We start from the raw sequence: 20,848 nt of genomic DNA, 5'->3' as shown, positions 1-20,848 counted from the left end.
CAGGGATTTTTATGAAACTTCATCACTTGAGCACTTGGTTTCTATCTTCTCTTCTCAGAGTGCAGTGGTGAAGTTTTCCAAAACTTTTTGGTGACCAGCACCTGTCTAGGAGCTCACTAGGAATTGAAAAGACATTCCCGTCACCCAAGAAATTCCAAGGGATTAGGAGGTCTACACTAGGAATGTATGTTTTTTAATGTCACGAGAGATATGAATTACTCATTGTTGTTATGAATTGACTGCATATGAATTGGCTATTTTTTTAAAAAGGAATTTAGAATTTTATCTAATGAATAGATAAATAACAGATGAATAAACAGATGAATAGAATTTAGGTATATTAAAATACTAAGGAAAAATTATATACCTTTGGAAATAATAGAAAAAAAGTTGAATACTTTATAGTATTAGGAAAGGAAAAGACCTTTCTAAACAGAACAAGAGTCCCAATAGCCATAAAAAATAGTGGATTTGGGTTCTGTAAAAACCCACCTGAAAATAAGGATAGTGTAGTTACAAATGAGTTATAGGTGTAAGTTGGGTATAGTGGTACATGCACTCAGGAGGCTAAAGCAGGAGAATCACTCAGTGTTCAAGGCCAGGCTGAACTGCAACATAAGACCCTGTCTTAAAAATAGCAACAAACCGAAACAAAAAACCGAAAACATTTTTAGCATTGAAAAACATGGAGACATCTTAAAATTACTAATATCCATGTATCATGCAAATTAGTAAAGATTATAAACAATGTAATGTGAAAATGAGCAAAGAAATTTAAAATAAATGGCCCATGGACATAAAATAGCAGTTAACCCACTAGTTACAAGAAAATTCAGGTGAGAATTTTTTTTCTCAGCCCAGAAGAATTTAAAAATCTAAACTATTTGAAGGTATAAGCAAGTAGATATTGTTATGTCCTGTTCCTGGGAGTATAGCTAATATATTATTTTGGGCTGTACCTATTAGCACTTAGGAGGAAAAAAAAGAAAAATATATATATACACACGCACACACACCCACACACACACACACACATACACATGTTCTTTTAGCCTTTTTATCCAGTTATTCTACCCTTTTAGCCAGTTATGCTATTTCACAAGTATCTATTATAGAGAATGTTTATTCATTTACACAAAATTAGCTTTCTCTAAGGGCTGGAAATATAGCTCATTGGTGTCACTGCCTAAATGCAAGGTTCTGAGTTCAATTCCTGGTACCAAAAAAAAAAAGTCTCCTCAAAATTAGCTTTACTGCAATGCTTTTTTTTCTTGATTTTTTTTTTTTGAGATAGTATCTGGCTATGTAGTCCAGGCTGGCCTTGAACTCACCATCTAGCCCAGGCTGACCTTCAACTCAAAGTGATCTTCTTGACTCAGCCTCTTGAGTGCTGGGATTACAGATGTGTGTCACTACACTGGGCTGCTTTCTCTAATCTTAATAGTAAAAAATTGTTTAAACAACCCAATCAACTGCTGAATAACTGAGTAAAGGTGGTATGTCCACACGATTACCTGTTTTTCAGCCATAAGGAGGAGTAAGATACTGATACATGATGTATTGTGGGTGAACCTTCAAAACACTGTACTGAGGAAAAGAAGGCCATAAATTGATTATATGAAATGTCTAGAAGAGACAAATCCATAGAAGCAAAGAGTAGACTAGTAGGTTCCTAGGATATGAATGGAAGAGAAAGCATGGGGTGGTTCTTTAATGGGTATAGATTTCTTTTTGGAAAATGATGAAAATATTCTAGAATTAGATAGTGGTCATAGTTGAACAACCTTGTGAATATACCAGAAACTATTGCTGAACTGAATACCTTAAGGTGGTTAAAATGATATATTTTGTATTAAGTGTCTTTTACTATAATGTGTATACTTTAACATGGTGGTTATATGACGTGTGATTTATGTCTAAATTTTAAAGAAGCAATTCCCAGAGATAAAGGTACTCCTGGATTAGCTCTGCTACCATTAAATAGTGGTTGCAGGCCTTACGCGCTCCTGATTTTGTACTCTAAATCACTAGGCTCATTTGTTTTCTTAGCTAAAAAGTTACATGTGTTAGTATATACTGGCTACTAGCTCTAATAATCTGACTAGTGGCCACTGACTAAAATCCTGTTAGCAAATCTGGAGCAAAGGGAGGTTCTCTTCCCCTATTTTCCATGTGATTACATTTTGATTACTTGTTTGCTCTAGTGTCCAGGTGGTCATGAGAGTACCAAGCATAAAACAGTCATCTTTTTTTGTTGAGATTATTGCTGTTAATGAAATACATAAACTGGCCATGTATTCATAAGTGGTAGAATGAAGTATGACATATATACTTTTATTGAGTACCTGTACATTGGAGATACAGTACTCTGCCCTGGTGGAATTTATAGTTGTAGCATATAAATAAAATGTACTGTGTATACTATGCTAGTTGGTGGTATTTGCTGCACAGAAAAATAACGGGGTATATGAATGAGCAGGAGTGCCAGAGTATTATACTTTTAGATAGGGTGATCAAGAAAGTTCTCAGTGAGAAGACAGCATCTGTGCAAAAGTCCAAGAAAGAAAGGGTGCTAGTTACTTTCCTTTCATTGCTAAGACAAAATACCTGGCACCCAGAGATGGAAGGGGAGGGGTTTATTTGGCCTACAGTTTGTAGAGGTTTCAGTCCATAGTCGGCTGGCTCCAAGGCAGGGATGACAGACGGGCATTGCAGAGGAGAAACAATATGGCATGCACAAGGTAGCAAAGGCAACAAGGAGAGTTTTAAGAGTGTATTCCTGCCCCCTTATATAAAAAAAAATTTTTTTTGTACTAGAGATTGAACTCCGAACCTCGTTCTTGCCAGGCAGGCGCTGTGCGGCTGAGCTAAATCCCCGGCTCTTTCCCCCTTTATCTTATCCAGACTACCAGGACTAGGGTGGTTCTAAACCACTCACTCACATGTAGTGGTTTAGGAATCATACGCCCTTAATCCTCGCAGCACACATTCCAGGTTCACCTTCCTCTGACCAAAGGAGGCTTTGCGGGGACATCCAGACCCACAGCATAACAGGAAGGTTATGACACAGAGCTACTGAGGGGAAGAACATTTTAGGCAGAGAGATGGGCAAATACTAAGGCCTGAAAGTGGTCCGCAGTGTGGGCTACACTGAAAGAGGGGATTAGTGAAAAGTAAGGTGTAAAATGCCAGGCAGTCAGTTTGTAGGACATGGTAGCCCATGTAGGGACCTGATACTTACTGTCTTTTGAAATAAGATGTGAGGCTACCAGGTTTTAAATGGAGGGATGACATCTGACTTAAATTTTAAGCAAATCTAAAAAACAAGGGTTTCAGTTAAGTGACTAATACAATAAGTAGTTTAAAATTTACAAGTTAGACGTATGTGTAGGAGAAAGGTAAAAAGCGCTAAGGAAGAGTCCACAGTTCTGTGTCTGTCCTGCTAATGATAGGATTTCTATTGACTTAGGTATAGAAATATGCGACAGGATGTTTGGGGAATAAGATTAAAAATTCACTTTGTGGTAAATCATATTTTATTGAACTGGGATGTTACCAGTTATAGTTTCCAGTTAACCTGACACAGTATGAAATGTGTATCCCAATTTCAGAGATGTTTAAATCTTTAAAAATGTTGTTCAGAGTATGTATATACATGTATGAAAATGCCACTATGGCCAGGCATGGTAGCATGCACCTGTAATCCCAGCACTTGGGAGGCTAAAGCAGGAGGATTGACACGAGTTCCACCTGGGCTATGTAGTAAGTTTGAACAACATAGCAAGACCCTGTCTCAAAAGATCATCAGGACATATTAGCTGGGCATGGTGCACATACCTGTAATCCCAGCATTTTGTGAGGCTGAGGCAAGAGGATCCCTGTGAGTTCAAGGCCAGCCTACACTACGTAGCGAGTTTAAGGCCAGCTAAAACTACACAATCAGACCATCTCTTTAAAAAAAAAAAAATGCTATAGTGAAACTCAGTATGCTGTGTAATTAATACACCCTGATATGTTTTGGGGAAAACACTACTTTTCAGAATCATTAAGCTCAGATAGTGTGAAATAGAAAGAAAATGACTAAAGGGGGAAGTGGGAAGGGGAGGGGAAAGGAAATAAGGGAAAAGAAAAAATAAGAAAAGAGGAAAAAATGGAGACAAAGTCTTTGTAAATAGGGAAGGGTGAAGGAGGTGAAGGGAGGGCAGCGGTATGGGAAAAAAATAAGAACCAAGACATAGCACGTAAAGGTACAAGATTCCAATGATAAATGTAACTGTATGGTTTGCTTTAAATATACTAGTAAACTTAATGGGGGAAAAAAAGAATCATTAAGCTCAGTAATATTTGAGATGCCTAGTAGACATTCAGGTAGAAATGTTGAAAGGACTGTCGTATATATAAACATGTCATGCAGGGAGCAGTCGGAGCTAAAAATAATACCTTTGGAGAAACATGAGTTTTATGATGGATGAAATCACCAGTGGAAAAGATACATACAGATGAAGGAAAGAAGGCATTTGCTCTAAGAACTAAGCCACTTTGGTCAACTGAATTCAGGACAAAGAACTTAGATTTAGCTCATCGTTGACCTTGCTAAGATTTGGAGGAGGCGGTGCTTTTGTTTCCAAGAAGTGCTTGTTGAGACTCAGAGCTGAGAAGTGAATGATAAGAAATAGACAACCATGAAAAGATGTGGAAGTAGAATATTCCAGGCAGAAAACAGTTTGTGCCAAGAAGCCTAGTGGAATTAAGTTTGTCATTTCTGAGGAACAGGAGAAAGGGGGGCAGAGTGTCCGGAGTGAATGCATTGCTATTGCATTCTTTCTTATATGTCATGGTTTTCTTTTTCATAAATTTATATTCTTACATTAGACTAATCAACATTCTCTCCTCTCCTGTCCTCTCCTCTCCTCCCTCGCAGCACTAGTACCAGGGAATCTAACCCATGTATACTCTACCACTAAGCTACATCCCTAGCACTTTTTCTGTTTTGGGACAGGGTCTCACTGAGTTGCCTATGCTGGGTTTGAACATGCCATCTACCATGCCTAGCTATCTTTCAGTTTCTTAGGCTTTTTTTTTTCTAATTTCTTGAAATGAATTATTTCTAATTATGAATTATTCTTCTTTTTCAGTCTTTAACACGTTTCTAATTCTGTGTAATGATTTTGCTGTTATAATTTTAGTATTTCTACTTTGTTGTGTGGTAAACTGTTGTATTACTCTCGTAAAGTGTGTAGTCTGTTTATATATGTCATAATTATGTATATGTTTTACTAACAGTCTTTAATGTTTCTAATTCTGTGTAATGATTTTGCTGTTATAATTTTAGTATTTCTACTTTGTTGTGTGGTAAAATGTATTACTCTCGTAAAGTGTGTAGTCTGTTTATATATGTCATAATTATGTATATGTTTTACACTATTTTTATTATGCATTCTTCTTGTTTTAGTGGTTGCTAGAGCTTTTGACGTAAGTGCTTATTATCTTTAGCTTTAGCTTTCTACTGAACAGTTAAAAACCTTTGAGTACTTTGATTTTCATAACTTCTTTGAACTAAAAACTTAAAATTTGATCTTGTTTAAATGCCTCAAAATATTATTAATAATATACTAATTATACTTTCAGTATTTGTTTAGGATTATCTCATATTTCAACTTGATTTTTCATTCTTTCATGTGTTTTTTAATTTTATTTTCAGTACTGTACCCTGAACCCAGGGGCCTTATGCGTACTGGGCAAGTACTCTACCACTAAGTTAAATCCTCCTCCCTCCTTCTTGCATTTATCTTCCCTTTGGGGTTCCTGTCATTCTGCCAGAAGAACATTTTGTAAAATATGCATCAATTGGAATTTCTAGTGGAATACTCCATTTTTAGACAAATAATATTGTTTTGCTGTAAATCTTGAAAGTTGTATGTGCTAGGTATAAAACTACCCTGACAGATCTTTTCTCAGAATATTCAAAGTATAATGCCATTGTCTTCTAATGTAAATCTAATTCTAAATTTTCTTTGATAGTAATTAGTCTCTTTTCCTCAAGATACTTTAAGAATTCTTTGTGTGTTTGGTATCTTATACTTCCATATCATATTTAAGTATGGATTTTGTTTTTATTTATTTTTCTTGGTACTTAGGAGTTTGCTAAATATGGTTTGGTGTCTTTCATCAGTTCTGGAAAATCTTTATCTCTTGTCTTTTTGAATATTGGCACCAAACCATTCTCTGTTTCTCTTGCATCCTTCTAGAACTCTTACTAGACCAATAATAAGCTTTCTTAGTCATCTGTGTCTCTTCACATCTTTATGTTTTTCATCTTTGTGCTTGTGCTATTATTTCTTTGTTTTCTTGTTTGTATTTCCAGTGAGCTGCTTCTTTCTGTGTTTTGTCGTTGTTGTTTTGAGATGGGGCCTCCCAGTGTAGTTCAGGCTATTCTTGTACTTACCCTATAGCCCAGGCTGGCCTCCATGCTTCTTTCTCTTTGAATGTTATCTGTGCTAATTCTTTGAGGATAAGATATATTTCTCCAGAAGAAAGTTTCATCAGCTTGTCAGAGACTATTGGATACTTAAAAAAACCGGACTCATAGTCAGTATATACTTAATTCTCATCATGAGGTTAATGAACTTTGTACGTTATGTAACCTCAAGATATAAACCTATATAAGGCTGACTTTATGTTTCACAGTGCAGGCCATAGTTTGAGACAGGCAGTATTGCCTTGTCTCTAGTGGTGGCCATGAAGTATGCTGAAGGTGTACCTCTTTGGGAGTGGTTTTCTATTACACTCTCAATGTTGAGTAGCTCTAAACTTTGTCTGCAGTCTCTCTACCAAGAGATCATGAAAATGAACCCTCAGAGTCCCCTGGCTGGGCAGATGTCCTCAAGATGAAAGTCAGTTTCATTTTCTTCACTCTGGGTTCTCACCTGCACTACTAGCATGTTGGCCAGAGCTCCTTATCTTCATGCTAACTAATAAATGCATTGATGAAGATAGTTTTATTATTTTTAGTTGTCTATAGCAAGAGGGTCAATAAGGGTATTTCACTAGTCATTTTGCTCAAAGTGAAAATTCAAAACTACTTTTTAAAAAGTTTTGCAGTCTTATTGGAAGTATTCTGGTTACAATATAATCTTATATATACAGCATTTACAAATTATTGTCATTCAGGCATTAGATACCAATAATTTATCTTTTTACTACATGCTGCTGATTCCCAGTGAAGAAGATGGATGAATAGATGGGAGGTGTGGAGCAGTAGTACTTCTAAAAGGAAGAAATAAGTAAATACCCTTCTTTCAGATTCTATATTGCTTAATGTTCCTTTATAGCCATGTAATGTAACTCTCTCTGAATTCAGAGTGGGGTATGTATTGAGGAAACTTTGGGCCACCGGTCTGGGCGAGTCAGTTTTGATTTCTGGAAATGCTTATGCAGGAGTAGTCTTCATTCAGACATTTTCCATAGAGGAAATTTCAAGGGTTAACTGTTATGTGCTTTAGTACACCACATCTTTCTGAATTACAGTCCATGCATGTGATTGAAAACTAGCATAATGATTAAAGGAGAAATAGTTCCAGATACATGACTCTTCGGGTAGTGTTTGGGACTTAATATTGTCATTTGCTTTAATTTTAAATAGTTTTGAATGTTGAATTAGTAGTGACTGACATGTGGTCAGTTATAGTATTATCCCTAATGAGATGTCCAGGTTTCCTTCTTGGGAGGGACCAAAATATCAAAAGGAATAAAAATTACAGTAATCCTATCCTGACTCCTTTGGTACAAGTGAATGTTGGAAGTTTCATTCTAAACTAATGTATATGTTCTGAATATAAAGATCTTAAAATTATTTTTTAATTAGGTTCAGGACTTCTGGAAATCTTCTTATCACCCGTGAGATTGATGTGGCAAAAAATCAGTCCTTTTGGTTCATCAACAACAAGTCTACAACCCAGAAAGTAGTAGAAGAGCAAGTTGCAGCCTTAAATATTCAAGTGGGCAATCTTTGCCAGTTTCTACCCCAGGTATAAGAGAAATAAATGTAAACATGATGCCATATCAGAATGTAAATAGCTTTCAAGGGATAGTGTACTGATTACTATCTACACTGCACATAGCACAACACAAAACACTGTAGAGAGTACATTGATTTCTTTTTTCTTCTTTTTCCTTAGTAATGAGAGTTAAACCCAGGCCCTTCACAATGAGCTCCATTCCCAAACCTTTTTCATATTTTTTATTTGAAGGCAGGCTCTCAATAAATTGCCAAGTGGCCAGGGTGGGCTTGAATTTGTGGTCCTCCTACCTCAGCTTGCCAGAGAGCTGGGATTATAGGTGTCCATGGCCGAATGAAGCAGCCCCCCACCTTTGTTTTTTCTTGTTTTATTGAAGACTGGACCCAAACCCTTTGCATTGAGCTATGTCCCCAGCCCCATTATCATTTTTCTTTATTGTGAGACAAGCTCTCACTAAGTTTCCCAGTCTAATTTTGAATGATCCTCCTCCCTCAGCCAGCATTTTCATACTGACAGTTGAATGTAAAATCTCATATAGTATATTATTAATTTTATTAATGAGTATAAATTATAGTGTTTTAAATAGTGATATTAATTATGTAAATAGTTTTGATAGCTATATGCTTCCTTTGTAGAACCTTAAGATTTTGCCTGTGAACAGTATTTTAAAAATCATTTTAATGTATTTGTATAAAGTACTTGATATACTAAAGCTTGTATTGATAGGTGTACTGCTAAAATAGTTATATCTTGAAATTATTAATAAAAACTAAAAATCCCAATACAGCATGTTAAATGTTAAAATCAAATACTTAAGTTTGCCTTTAAATGCTGTTTAGTGACAGAATCATACTTCATTTTCTTTAGTAACAGTAGCGACTGGGTTAAATACATCCAAATCAAATACAAATCTGATATTTGAGATTTTTGCATTTACCAGCTTATGAAAGACTTGTTTCCAGAAGTAGAGGCTTGAAATTGCTTTCTTTAAATAAATAAATAAATGAGACCATTTCAGTGATGATTTGATAGGGTTAATCATTTTAGTCCAGGAGACTCATTTTTCTTTTATTCACAAAGTATATGTTATACTTACATAAACATTTCAAGTTGGAACTACTGCCACACAGGTTTATTAAAGTTTATCAAAAAGAAGAGCCAGGGATTTAGCTTACTCTACTGCAGCTGCCTGGCTCAAAAGTGCAAGGTCCTAAGTTCGATCTCCGGTACCAAAAAAAAAAAAAAAAAAACACCATATATGAACATTTGCATCTCCAAATTTGTTTTGTTTTGTTTCGTTTTCCTGTACTGTGGATCAAACCCAGGAAGTTCTAAGCAAAATTCCCATCCCTTTTTAGTTTATTTTGAAGTGATATCTCCCTGTTTTGCTTAGTCTGACCTTTACTGTGTGATCCTCCTGCCTTGGCCTCTTAAATTGCTGTCATTACAGGTATGTGCCAATCTGGCCAGCTCAGCATAAAGGTTTTTTTAAGTGAAATCTTTTTTCCCTCACTACTGGTGGTTGAACCCAAAGGCCTTTGCATGAAGCTACACTGTCACTTCTTTTTTGTTTTTTATTTTGTGGTAGAGTGTCATTAAAGATGGTAAATTGTCCAGACTGGGCTCAGAGTTGGCAGTCCTCCTGCCTCAGCCTCCCAGAGTGCTAAGATTATAAGCACTTTGTATCACCATGCTTGGCTGAGTAAAGTCCGTCTTGACAAATAATCTTTGAGTAAAATACATTTTTACTATATTTATAAGTGATAATTGTTGCAGGTGTTTAATTTTTGTGCTCTAGGACAAAGTTGGAGAATTTGCAAAACTCAGCAAGATTGAACTCCTTGAAGCTACTGAGAAGTCAATCGGTCCTCCAGAAATGCACAGATATCACTGTGAACTCAAAAACTTCAGGGAGAAAGAAAAACAACTAGAGGTATTTATAGACAACTTATTTCTACTGTCCTTTTCTGATTTCTGTGTCTTAAATTGTGGAATAGTGCGTTAGGATTAGAGTTGGGTTTAGGTTCTTATTGCTGACACTAAATACCCTTATACTTACAAATTAAAGGAGGAAAGGTTTACCAGTTGTAAAGTTTTGGGGTTTTTCTGTTTTGTTTTGTTTACCATTTGTAGAGGTTTTAGTCCATAATCTTCTGTCTCTAAGACAGATCACCATGGCAGAGGGGAAGCAGTCCATGTCAGGCAAGCTGCAAGCCTGCCTTCTTTCTGTCCCTTTTAGATTCCTCCTAGGCTATAAGCCTATTGTTTGGTGCCACCCACTCCTGGGGTGAGGCTTCTATTATCCACACCCAGAGGTATGCTAAACCAATTTAATCATCACACACCCTCAGTTCTAGTATCACACACTCCCATTCCAGCCACCTCGGAAAAGCCCCAGCAATGAGTACATAAGGCTTTGGAAGGATATATATAGTCCTAACAAGTAGTGAGTAGTAGTTTTATTCCCTGAATGAGTTATAATTCTAGTATCACACACTCCCAATCCAGCCACCTTGGAAAAGCCCCAGCAATGAGTACATAAGGCTTTGGAAGGATATATATAGTCCTAACAAGTAGTGAGTAGTAGTTTTATTCCCTGAATGAGTTATTTTTTATTTTGAGTTTTTATTTTGATTTTTTTTTTTTAAAAAACACAGGATTGTACTTGTTGACATTAGTTAAAGTGACAAGAATTAGAGTTGATTTGATAAGATTGCTTTTTTTTTAAAAAAAACACAGGATTGTACTTGTTGACATTAGTTAAAGTGACAAGAATTAGAGTTGATTTGATAATGTAAAGTTTGAAAAATGTGTTTCAGCAATACATTTTATTAATTGAGTTTTTAAGGAATCCATAGTAATATTTTTTTCTCTTAGGAAATTATATGATTCTATCATTCAGTTACTACTGTTAATCACCTACCATGTGCCAGGTACCATCTAAGGTTGTAGATAATACAGCAGATACAGATGTGGTGTTTAATATCTTGCCTCTGTTGAACCAGTTTTCTCATTGTATTTTTTTCAGTGTCTTGAAAGTAGACTTTCTAAAAATAACTTTATACATTTAATTGTGTTGTTTTTTAAATTACCAACCTTAAGAAATGTCCTTTTATAGTATGCTATTTGTTTTATTTAGTGGATCTTTTTTCACATCCCTGAACCTAAAATAAATTAGTATATTTTCAAAATGAAAAATCTTACAATTCTATACTTGATAATACATATTTAATTGTAATAAAATATTTTTATAACACTAATTCATTGAAGTTCCATAACCTAATAATCATAGTGCTACTTTTCATTTGAATATCATTTTATAGCTTTTGTTGATACAGGTTGAACATTCCTAATCCAAAATTTGAAATGCTCAAAAATCTGAAATATTTTTAGTGTCACATTGGTGCTCAAAGTGTTTGAAATTTTATCTGAGAATGGTGGCATGTGACTGTAATCCCAGCACTCAAGAGGTTGAAGCAAACCAGTGGAGAGTTTAAAGCTAGCTTGGACTACATATTGAGACCCTATTTTTTAAACAAATTTCAAATTATGGAGCATGTCACATTTTGGGTTTTCAGATTAGAGATACTCAGCTGGTAACATCTATGAAAATAATTCCAAAATCTGAAAAGTTTCAAAATCACAGACATTACCCCCCACCATGTTGTAGAAGGGCTCCTTAATCTTTATGAACAAATTGCTTCTACCCCTGCAGCTGGTGGGGGAGATAAATTTTATCTTTAAGCGAGATGAGTCAGGTTCAGAGATGTGACAGGGCTTTCTTACAGTCGCCTGACTAATAAACTGTAGAAACTCAACTAAAGTCTGTATGAGAATGTTAACTTTCAACCACTTCACAGTTTACCCCAAGTGTTACTCAGGCAGCATGTTTTCTTAGTGCATATACTGACTATCCTGAGTGTCGCTCGGGCAAGTGACGTTTCAACTAGTTGATTCTTGTATTGAATACAGTTTGATAAAATTGGCATTTTCATATTTCCTATTATCCTATAAAAATTTTTAAAATATGCAATTTTGGATCATTTTATATTTTAGTAATTGGACTAATAATTGGTTAACACAGTTCCTGAGAACTGTGGAATTCTTAATTGTGAAATGTTGCTACCATTATGTTTCACTGTTAAAAGATTTGACCTGTTGTCTTTTTTCAGTTAAACTAATTGTTCAACACATTTATTTTAGACCTCATGCAAAGAAAAAACTGAATATCTAGAGAAAATGATTCAGAGAAATGAAAGATATAAACAAGATGTAGAGCGGTTCTATGAACGTAAGCGACATTTAGATTTAATTGAGATGCTTGAAGCCAAAAGACCGTGGGTGGTAAGTGTTAATTATTAAAGGTAAAAGCAGTGAGGCAGTAAGAAGGCAGCAAGGCAGTATAAGGAAGGCAGTAATTACCTCACATTCAAGTCAGATGCTTTTTCATTTTTGCTCCATATACTGCACATAATAAAATTATGACTTCTAGTATATAGGTGTGTGTGAGTCAATGGTAAATCATTGCTCTTAACTCTTCTAGATTTAAGTCCTTAGCAAGTAATTCTTTGATTTTTTTGAAAGAAAAATGTTCATGATCTGAAAGTGTTTACACTTGTGAAAATTTTAAGTCATTATCCTCAGGTCACTGATAATTTATTTGGGCTATTGTCACTTATATTAAATTCATCTATAAATCATCTTAACTGTAGTCTTCTATTGGTGTTACATAATTTTCTTGAGGCTGGTACATTCTGATCACACTTGTATGATGAGTATTTTATTACCTAAGACCTAAGTTTCAGCTGAAGATTGCGTTCCCTCAATGCCATTACTTCTTAGTAGTTGGAAGAAAATAGTAAAAAATATTTTTGGGACCTGGGATTTAGCTCAGTGGTTCCACTGCCTGCCTTGCAAGTCCTGAGTTCATTTCTCAGTACCCAAAAAAAAAAAAATTTGTTTTAGGTTTTAAGGTTAGAATGAAATGTTTATTAATAGATTGAGAAAGAGTATTGTAGTATTCTCTCCTCTTCCCTGTTTCAAATTTTGTTATTATATTAAACTTTTTCCTTTCTTCAAACCTTCTGAAGTGGTTTCTCCCTGTACCCTTTTATTCTTTCACCCATTTTAATCTCTTGAAGTCTTTTGTTTGATTTCAGTGTTTAAAATTTTCCCTCTTTGACTGATTTGCTCTGACGTATTTGGGTTCTTACCTTTATATTGTACTCTTCAAATATGTTTTTTTCAGCAAAAATAAATATTAATTCCTGTGACATGATGCATTTTTACCTAGTGTCTAGGTATATACTTCTTCTTGTTTGCCTTCTGACCACTTTTCCCCCCATTTTTACCTTCATAATTCAGATTATTTTGCTTCCTTATATACCCCTGAATTCTTTATTGAGTGATTAGAGAAAATCTCATTATAATGCCATTAGAGTCATTTCTTAGGTTTGGTTTCTGCCTGTACCTTGATTTTAGTATATGAGCTAGTTTCAGCTACTTACTGTGTGTTACCTTCTATTTTTTTGTTTATGCAGTCAGGCTGGCCTTGAGCTCATTATGTAGTCTAGGCTGGCCTCGAGCTCACAGATATCCTGCTGCCTTAGCCTCTTATGTGCTGGGATTATAGGCATTTGCCACCATGCTCAGCTTACTTGTATTTTTTGAATTATTTTTAAGGAATATGAAAATGTTCGGCAAGAATATGAAGAAGTAAAACTAGCTCGTGACCGAGCGAAAGATGAGGTCGAAAAACTTAAAGAAGGACAGATCCCCATTACACTTCGAATTAAGGAAATTGAAAAGCAGCGTTGTGATTTGGAGGCTCAAATCAAACAAAAGGTACGTTTTCACTTTGGATAATGTGAGTTTTATCACAAACACAAAAAATACCTTGCAGTTCATTCAAAATATTTTCTGAGATTTACTGTATTTTGATAAAGAGTCTTATTAAGTTTCTAAGTTGCCCAAGCTGAACTCCAACTTGGGATTCTCCTGCCTACGCCTTTTATGGGGTTGGGTTTACAGGCACCCACTCCTGGCTTGAAATGTGATTAAGTACAAAATAATTTGTAATAGTATTCCTAGAAACATTGAGCTTCTTTTGTGAATTTATTACACCTGGCTTGTAGTTTTATATATATATTTACCCATTTGGAGGAGGATGATATAGAAAATCTGGTATTAGAATAAGTAGTGTACTCATTCTTTTTTATTTTATTTATTTATTTATTTATTTATTTATTGTTGTTGTTGTTGTTGTTGTTGTTGTTGTTTTGAGACAGGGTCTGACTATGTATTGAGACTGACCTGGAACTCACCGTGTAGCCCAGGATGGTCTCGAACTCATAGTGATCCTCCTGCCTCAGCCTTCCGAGTGCTGGGATACAGACATGCATCACCACGCCTGGCTTTCTTTTTTATTTTAAATTGTTACCAGTTGGGAATGTAGCTCAGTGGTAGGACACTTGCCAAGCATGCATGAAGTCATGAGTCCTGCCCCCAGTACCACAAAAATAAATAAAAAATTGTTTATGACCATGACTTAACATTTAGGGACTTTGGGATCAGAGGTCAATTATATTGAGAATGGTTTAAGAATATAGTAGTCTTCGGGAGGGATGGAGGGGTTGAAGGAAGGGCAGGATAATGGGGAAAATAAGAACCAAGATATATTATGTAAAGGTACAAGTTCCCAATGATGAATGTAACTATTGTATACATAAAATATACCAATAAATTTAATGGCAAAAATAAAGAATACAGTAGTCTCCTTTTATCTGATGAGGTACATTCCAAGACTCCCCAGCGTATGTCTAGAACTACAGATATTCTTGGACCCTATAGATTTTGAGTATCTTTTATACAAAATTCTTAGGACCAAAGTGTTTTATATTTCAAATTTTGGTGATTTTGGAATATTTGCATAGTCCCTAATCCAAAAATCCCAAATCTGAAACTTCTTAGGTATCTTGTTGGTGCTCACAATATTTCAGATTTGAGGGCATTTTAGATTGCAGAGTTTTGGACTATGGATGTTCAACCTGTATATACTATTTTTTTTCCTATACTTAACATACCGACGTATGCATGTTGAGCAATGCTAATTGAGTGAAAAAGGCCATGTCTAAGAATATAAAATCTAAAACAAAGGAAAAGAATCACTAATTTTGACTTTGCTAGTGTCAGGTCAGAAAAGCTTAATTCTACTATGGGTTAAAGTGACTTAGAATTATTAGGCCCAAGTCAAGAAGATTAAGTTACAGATTAAGAACAGTTAAGGATTTTAGGACTTGATTGGATCCAATTTTAAGAGAATTACTATTGATCATTTTAATTTTAGAGCAGGAAAGGATCATAGATATTGTTACCCAGACAAGTTTCTTAACTTTATAGTTAAGAAGACTAAATCCTAAAGATAACATGACTTCTTGAGGGATAGAGCTGATCATTTCACATTAATAGTGATTGGTTACAGGTAAGCTGTGGATCTGTAATTTCTTTTTTGGGTACCTGACTATACCATTAAACTACTTTTTTTTTTATATGGAAGAAATATGTACAGTGAATTTCAAGTCTCTTAAAGAATCATTTAAATTCCTTTTTTTTCTTTTGAGTTCCTAACAGAAGGCATTGTCAAATGTCTCTGAGCCTAATTTGTTTGGCAGTCTATGTAATCTGAGTATTTTAGAATTATTTTCATGGAGAAGTGTTTCTGAACTGTGAAGTAGCACATTATATTGTCCTATATTTTCTTAAGTAAGTTATTAGATCCCATAACCATGCAATAGAAATGAGATGGTTAATTTTGTTTAGTATCAGTATTATCCTTGTTCTTGTTTCCTGTTTCAGCAGAAAATCTTTTCCAATACTCATGAATGTTTTTAACGTTCCATGGAGGTTATGTAATGTTATGGGTAAGACACAGACTTTGAATTCACATAGAGCTATATTTTAAATCCCTCACTGTCATTTAAAAACAAAGACCTCATTTCTTTCATGTGTAAAAAAAAAAGCACCAATATCTGATCTAACTATCCTATAGTTAGGATCATAAAATAACGCAGGGAAATAAATATGAGGTAAATGTATGCATACATATTATAGCTTTGAGAGAATTTCTTATACTCGGTATTTTGGTGGAATGTAATTACAAATTTGGTTTGAAATAAATTGTGAGGAAGGCATTTTTGTAGGTTAACTTACGTAACAGTATTTGCATGGTTGGGACTACATAATTGGATTGGATTTTTAAGTAATGTTTCTCTTCTCTTACAGGCAACCGATATTAAAGAGACATCTCAAAGATGCAAACAAAAGCAAGATGTTATAGAAAGGAAAGATAAACACGTAAGTTTCCTGCTGGAATTTTTATTATTTTAATTTGAACCCTCCCCTCCCTGGTCTGGATAATGGTCAGATTCTTGTTTGGAAATTGTCCAAGATTCTCCTCATTCTTTATTTCTTATGTTAATTTGTGAAGGACATTTAAGATTTGAGTATATAGTAGTTGTGCAAATCACAGAGGAAAATTTCTCAAAACTACTAGTTTAGCTAATCTCACAAGTATACAGATTGTGCGGTTGGGGACGGAGGGTGTTTCCTGAGCATTGAACCCAAGGCTTTGCTCTACTGAGCTGCACTCTAACCCCTCAGATATAGAATTTAAGCCTTTTTTTTTTTTTTATGATTTTAGGATATTTTGAAGCATCTTTTGGACTTTCATTGTGTATTTATTGTTCTGTATATGTTTGAAAGATTTTGTTTCTTGTATTTGACTATGTCTCTCTCTCTCTCAGGTTTACTATAATTGTATTTCTCAAATGTTCTACATTTATTTACATAGTTGATGAATCCATTTTTCACGTGTATATACACTATCTCCTACAAGTATAGATGTTTTTCCTTTACTTACATTAATTTTTGCTACTTAGATTTTAAAGCTTTCTTTGTTCTTTCTGCATCATATTTTACGTATTATAAAATAATATGTGCTTTTGTTTTATTTTATTTTGTTTTTATATTTTTATTTTGAGACAGTTTCAAGTTGCCCATGCTGGGCTCCATCACCCTGCCTCAGTCTTCCAGAGAGCTGGGACTGGAGGTGTGCACGATCATACCCCACTTGAATTTTTTTCACTTTGGTGTAAAATCCTTCCTGTCAGTAAAGGAGTTTAAAAACAGTGGACTCTTGACTTTACGAACTCAGTTCCTTCTTGAGGGCCGGTTGTAAGTCATGTTGATTGTAAGTCAAGACTGTTTTTCTCATAAAAAGTAAAGGAAATACCCATGCATTCTAAACCTCCCAAAGCACCCCTTTTGTAACACTTTTCATAATAAAAAAGGGTTGTAAGGGGCCAGGGATTTAGCACAGTGGTTCTGTGCCTGCCTTGCAAGCACAAGCTCTGAGTTCTATCCCCAGTAACCAAAAGAAAGAAAGAAAGAGAGAGAGAGAGAAAGAAAGAAAGCGTGCATTGTAGAATGTACGTAATTTACCAGAAACAATAATTTTCCTGGTGTATTAACCAAAAAGTTATAGAATGTGGCTAGTTTACTGGAAGCAACAATTTCACAGCATACTCACCATTCAAGTTGACATCCTTGACTTGCAGGAAGAGAGGATGAAATGGAAGGTGGTGGTTGTTTGGAAGGAGAGTCCCTTCCATAAGCACATCAGGAAACTGACTCTCTGGTGTCCTTTCTCTCCTTGAGAGAGTCTAGCCCACTGGGACCAGCTTCTGGCCCACTAGGTTTCAACCTTTTCAGAACTAAAAACTGGTCTAAGGTTGTCGGTTTCTGTCTTTTCTTTAACACTGTCATGACACTGTTACTAAGTAAGTGATTGCAACTATTGGCTTTTTCTCTGTCTGGGTGAGTCTTCTCTACAAATGTTTGTAGCTCTGTCCATTTTTCAGCATTTCCTTTATTTCAGAAGAACTTTGCTGCACTAATTGTTGATACTCCCCCTCTTCAGAAAGCTCCTCAGCTGCCCCTCTCTGTTGCTCATCCAGAAGTTACTGAATCTCCTCTATAAACAATTCCTCTCAATATTCCTCCCCCAGTTCTTCAGCATCACCACTATCTACTTGTAAGTTTTAATGACAGTGTCATCAACCACACAGTCAATTGAAGGCTCAGGCTCCTCTATGCAGCCTTCAAAGCCTCTCTCCTGTATAACTTTAGGCCATACTTTCTTCCAGGCAGATCTTAGTGTCCTTAGAGAGACCTTGGCCCAGGATTTCTTAGTTAACCCTGCACAGGAAAGACCAGCATTCGTGTCATTACTCAAGGTTTTGGTTGTAAGTTAAAACTAAAATTTTGGTTGTAACCCAAGTTGTTCATACGTGAGGCTGGTCATAACTCAAGGGTCCACTGTAGTTCACATTTGCTGTCATGTTTTCTACTTAAAGCTTTTGTTTGATTCCTTGTACTACTCTTTCTACTTACTATTGCAATTGATCATTGTTTTTACTCCATTTTTATTCTGTAGTTTGAAAGTTGTTTGTTCTATACCTATTCTAGTGCTCTTAAAGTTTAATATATTTATCTAAAAAAAGTTTGAGTTACTGGTATTTTTATTCTTTCACTTAAGGTAAAAATCTTAGCATGCTTTTGTCTTCTTGTCCACCTCAATTTCTCTATTAGAAGTTTGACTTATTGAGCTGGACGTGGTGGTGCACACCTGTAATCCCAGCACTCGGGAGGCTGAGGCAGGAGGATCGCTGTTAGTTCGAGACCAGCCTGGGCTACTCAGTGAGTTCCAGGTCAGTCTCAACTACATAGTGAGACCCTGTCTCAAAAAACCAAAACACAAAATTTTTTTTTGACTTATTACCTTAAATGTTACTTTACCATTTGTATTTATTTGGATTTAATAATACGTTTATTGGTTTATTTGATGATGTTGCTTCTTATATCACATTTCTTCTGGTTTCCTCTTATGAGAAGGTGGGGATTCCTTTATTTTTTCCTTGTTAGACTATCTTTTGTAGGTCTTATAGAGAGGCAGTTAGTAAATTTTCCGAGTCTTTGTATATCTGAAAAGATCTTTTTCAAAACACTCCTCTGCACTGTTACATGATTAGATAGTAAATTCTAAGATAGAAAATTTTTTTCCTTAACATTTAAGTAATCTTGCCTCAGTGTTCTCTTGGGTCCTGTGTTGCTCCTGAAAAGTAACACATAGGAATAATCAGAGACACACTAGAGCTATGTACAAAAAGTAAATTGAATTAGATTCTGAGTGTGGTGAGAAACTATGAAAAAGGCCTTGAAAGTTTTTAAACCAGGGATAAACAGTATTTCTAACATTTAACATTTAATGAATACTAGTGCTGCCATTTATTGAAATAAGGATTACTAGAAGACAGGAAATAATTTTATTTTGACTATGTAAATTTCTGTATAATTTTGAACCTTGTTGTGTCTCTGAGTTTTATTTATTTATTCTTTAATTGTTTTGAGTTTATTGGTACATTCTAGGTATACAGTACAGTTACATTCATTTTTGGGATCCTGTACCTTTACATGACAGGTCTTGGTTCTCATTTTTTCCCCTTGTCCCTGCCCTCCCTTTACCCCTCCTCCCCTCCCCATTAACACATACTTTGTATCCATTTTTTCATTTTCTCATATTTTTTTCTTATTACCTTTCCCCTACCTTTCCCACTCTCCCTACACCGTTAGCCCTGTTCTTCCCATTTTACAATGTCACTTATCTCATTAGGATCTTATGTATATATTAGTTTATTCACACTAGAGAAACTATTTGGTATTTACACACATGTGACTTATTTATTTCACTTAGGAGTATGTCCTCAATATGCATCCATTTTCCTGTAAATGGATCTAATTTCTCACTCTTTATGGCTGAGTAGTATTCCATTTCAAAAACCACATCTTCTTTATCCGATCTCCAACTGATGGGCAAATGGGCTGTTTCCAAGTTTTAGCTATTATAAATTGTGCCTCTGTAAACATGAGTGTGCATATATATCACTCTGGTGTGATTTCTTTTAATTCATTCTTTTGGAGATACCCAGAAGCGGGATGGCTGGGTCAAATGGAACCTCTAGTCCCAGCTCTTTGAGGTATCTCCATAATGATTTCCATAGTGGTGGCACCAGTCTGCATTCCCACCAACAATGGAGAAGGGTTCCTTTCTCCCCACAACCCTGCCAACATTTGTTATTGGTTGATTTCTTGATGTCAGCCATTCTTTGTGGGGTGAGGTGGAATCTCAGTGTTGTTTTCATCTGCATCTCTTGAATGACCAATGATGTGGAACAGTTTTTCATATATTTGCTTGCTGCTTTTGCTTCTTTGTCTGAGAAATGTCTGTTCATTTCAGATGCCCTCTTTTGAATCGGGTCTTTATATTTGGGGGGAATGATTGTTTTGAGTTCTTTATAGATTCTAGGTAATAGTCCTTTGAGGAGCAGCTGGTAAAAATTTTTTCCCCACATTGTAGGTTGTCTCTTAGTTCTGTTGATGGTTTCTTTTGCAGTGCAGAAGATTTTTAATAAGATGAGATCCCAGTTGTTGATTCTTTCTGCTAGTTCCCATGCTACTGAGGATTTGTTCATAGTCTTTTCCTATGCCAATGTCTTCAAGAATTCTGCCTAACTCATTATCTTCTAAGAAGTTTAGTGTTTCTGTTTTAATATTTAGATCTTTAATCCACTTGGATTTTAATTTAGTGCATGGTGAAAGATAAGGGCCTAGTTTTAATCTTTGGCAGATCCAGTTTTTCCAACACCATTTATTAAAGAGGCCATCCTTCCTCCAATGGGGACGGTCAGCTCCTTTGTCAAAGATGAGGTAGCTGA

General features: G+C 35.4%; 1 protein-coding gene across 1 annotated transcript in view; it reads left to right on the top strand.

Annotated features, from left to right (window-relative positions):
- Positions 1 to 18,054, top strand: part of LOC104864085 (structural maintenance of chromosomes protein 5) — a 37,656-nt gene extending 19,602 nt beyond the window's left edge. Inside the window, exons 4-9 of the mRNA XM_010626845.2 lie at positions 7,865 to 8,027; positions 9,817 to 9,951; positions 12,222 to 12,362; positions 13,701 to 13,862; positions 16,299 to 16,370; positions 17,995 to 18,054. Of these exons, the coding sequence (XP_010625147.2) occupies positions 7,865 to 8,027; positions 9,817 to 9,951; positions 12,222 to 12,362; positions 13,701 to 13,862; positions 16,299 to 16,370; positions 17,995 to 18,054 (733 nt within the window). The remainder of the gene's footprint in view (positions 1 to 7,864; positions 8,028 to 9,816; positions 9,952 to 12,221; positions 12,363 to 13,700; positions 13,863 to 16,298; positions 16,371 to 17,994) is intronic.
- The last annotated feature ends 2,794 nt before the right edge of the window (positions 18,055 to 20,848 follow it).

The sequence above is a fragment of the Fukomys damarensis genome, unplaced genomic scaffold, assembly GCF_012274545.1.
Source record: "Fukomys damarensis isolate Sample0158 unplaced genomic scaffold, DMR_v1.0_HiC HiC_scaffold_31, whole genome shotgun sequence".
NCBI lineage: Eukaryota > Metazoa > Chordata > Mammalia > Rodentia > Bathyergidae > Fukomys > Fukomys damarensis.
This window is presented reverse-complemented; position numbering and strand designations above follow the sequence as displayed.